The following is a 1928-nucleotide window of genomic DNA, read 5'->3' on the forward strand; positions in this document are numbered from 1 at the left end:
TGAGAAAAAAAATCTGAATTCTAAAATTAAAGTCAGAATTCTGAGAAAAAAGTGAGAATTCTGAGATTAAATTGGGAATTCTGAGAAAAAAGTCAGAATTCTGAGATTACAGTGAGAATTCTGAGAAAAAAAATCAGAATTCTGAGAAAAAAAGTTTTATCTCATATTATACTGAAAATAAATGTAAAACTCAGTTAACCTTTTTGAAATATTTTCAGTGGCCCTAATCCTCTATTTCAGTCTATCTAAAAATGAGGCCGTTGGGAGACTGAAACGAATCCGTGGGCTCAGGAGGAAGTCCCGCCCTCTAGTGGAAGCTGATTGGCTCCTCGAACCGTCGCTCAGACGCCAGCAGCCATGTCTCTGGTCTGAAGTACAGGTCAGCTGGAGGACCAGCAGCTCCAACCAGGCTCTTGCTGTGGATTCCTCACACTTTGACCTCTTTGTGAATCCCTGAGCGGCTAAAAGCTGCTGTGTTTGGACTTATCGACAGACTGAGCGTCCTTCGCTGCTCCATCTCCACCTTTATGTTATTTGTTTTTTTTCGCAGAATGACGCTTCCATTGAGGCGCTGAAATTCGGAGCCGTTGCAAACATTTACGGGTGTCTCCTCCACCCAAACCACCGGGCTGTTGACAAACATCAGAGCAGCTTCTATGCGAATCCTTTGAAACCGAGCCCGTCCTGATGATGTCAGGGAAGCATTTCAAGGCTCATGAAGTGAGCTGCTGCATTAAATACTTCATTTTCGGTTTCAACATCATATTCTGGGTGAGTCTCTTGTTTGCTGCTTAAAACAGTGTCTCCTGCAGCTCACTGTTAGTGCTGACGTGCTGTACGTCATCATTGTTTTTATTCCTGCATACTTTCTCCCAGTGTGTTTACTTTCCCTTTTGATTGTGGCCTCATGGGGAAATAAGCGCTCAAAGCTGTCATCATCTTCTTTGATCAGACTGTGGAGTTAAACAAACATCTCATGCAGCACCTCACTGAGGGCTGAGGGTGTCAGCTTGCTCTGCTCTCCTCTGTCATGAAGTGTGTTTTTGACAGGAAAAATAAGGACTGGGTGCAAAAGAACAACTTTTGTTTTTATTGAGACACATTTGTTTCTCTATCAGACCAAACTAGTAACTATTTAGAAAGATATTTGCAAAAACCCATAAATGTCTGTTTTACCAAAAAGGTTTGTTGTTGTTTTCTTCCATAAATATATGTTGACTACATTTTTTGTTAAGGATAGGAATTCTAATAGTGTGGCGTGTATATCTTCTACTTCTACTGTAGATCACTACTCAAGTATATACTTCCATATTCATTCATGCGCTAATTTTGAAATTGGCACATTAAAATTCTCTCTGGTTTTTTTATTAAACCACACTAAGATTGTCTGTTGTCACCACCTGGTGTGTTTGTTCAAAACCTGGATACACTGAGCAGCTTTAAAGAGTAGCTGATTTTTTGATGTTTTGAGTGTTTGACCTAGCTTAACTTTAGGCAAAAGCAATAATTACCTGCTTGGATTTTGGGAATTCCGTCTCAAAGGTTGAAGAAAGTCATTTTTTTTTTTTAATCCTCACAATATTACTTCTAACACTCTAACATTTGGGTATTCTTCCTTGTTGCAGCAGCAGTTCTTGCCTCATGTTTCTAAGGCTGAGTGTTGTGCTCTGTGGATGATCCACAGATGTTTACCAGTCATATCATTTTTAGACTTTCTGCTCTTTAATTAATGTTTAGGTCCTTTTAAAATTTGGTTTGCTATCTGAAAAATCTGTATTGACCTCAAAGGAGATTGAAAATCTTTATCAACCAGAAATAACCTGATTGGTTCATTTCCGTATTCACTTTTTTTACAAACCATCGAAAGAAAAATAGGACAAATATGTGTTTGTCTGTTACATGATTTAATGTTATATAATGTTAATGTT

The 1928-nt window shown here is 38.5% G+C and overlaps 1 protein-coding gene across 1 annotated transcript in view; it reads left to right on the top strand.

Moving 5' to 3' along the window:
• Positions 1-356: 356 nt before the first annotated feature.
• The window catches only part of LOC107097679 (tetraspanin-5), a 13992-nt gene continuing 12420 nt past the window's right edge, over positions 357-1928 (top strand). Inside the window, exon 1 of the mRNA XM_015394924.1 lies at positions 357-771. Coding sequence (XP_015250410.1) covers positions 688-771 — 84 coding nt within the window. The 5' untranslated portion in view covers positions 357-687. The remainder of the gene's footprint in view (positions 772-1928) is intronic.

This window comes from Cyprinodon variegatus, unplaced genomic scaffold (genome assembly GCF_000732505.1).
Source record: "Cyprinodon variegatus isolate N-32 unplaced genomic scaffold, C_variegatus-1.0 Scaffold715, whole genome shotgun sequence".
In the NCBI taxonomy this organism is placed as follows: Eukaryota; Metazoa; Chordata; class Actinopteri; order Cyprinodontiformes; family Cyprinodontidae; genus Cyprinodon; species Cyprinodon variegatus.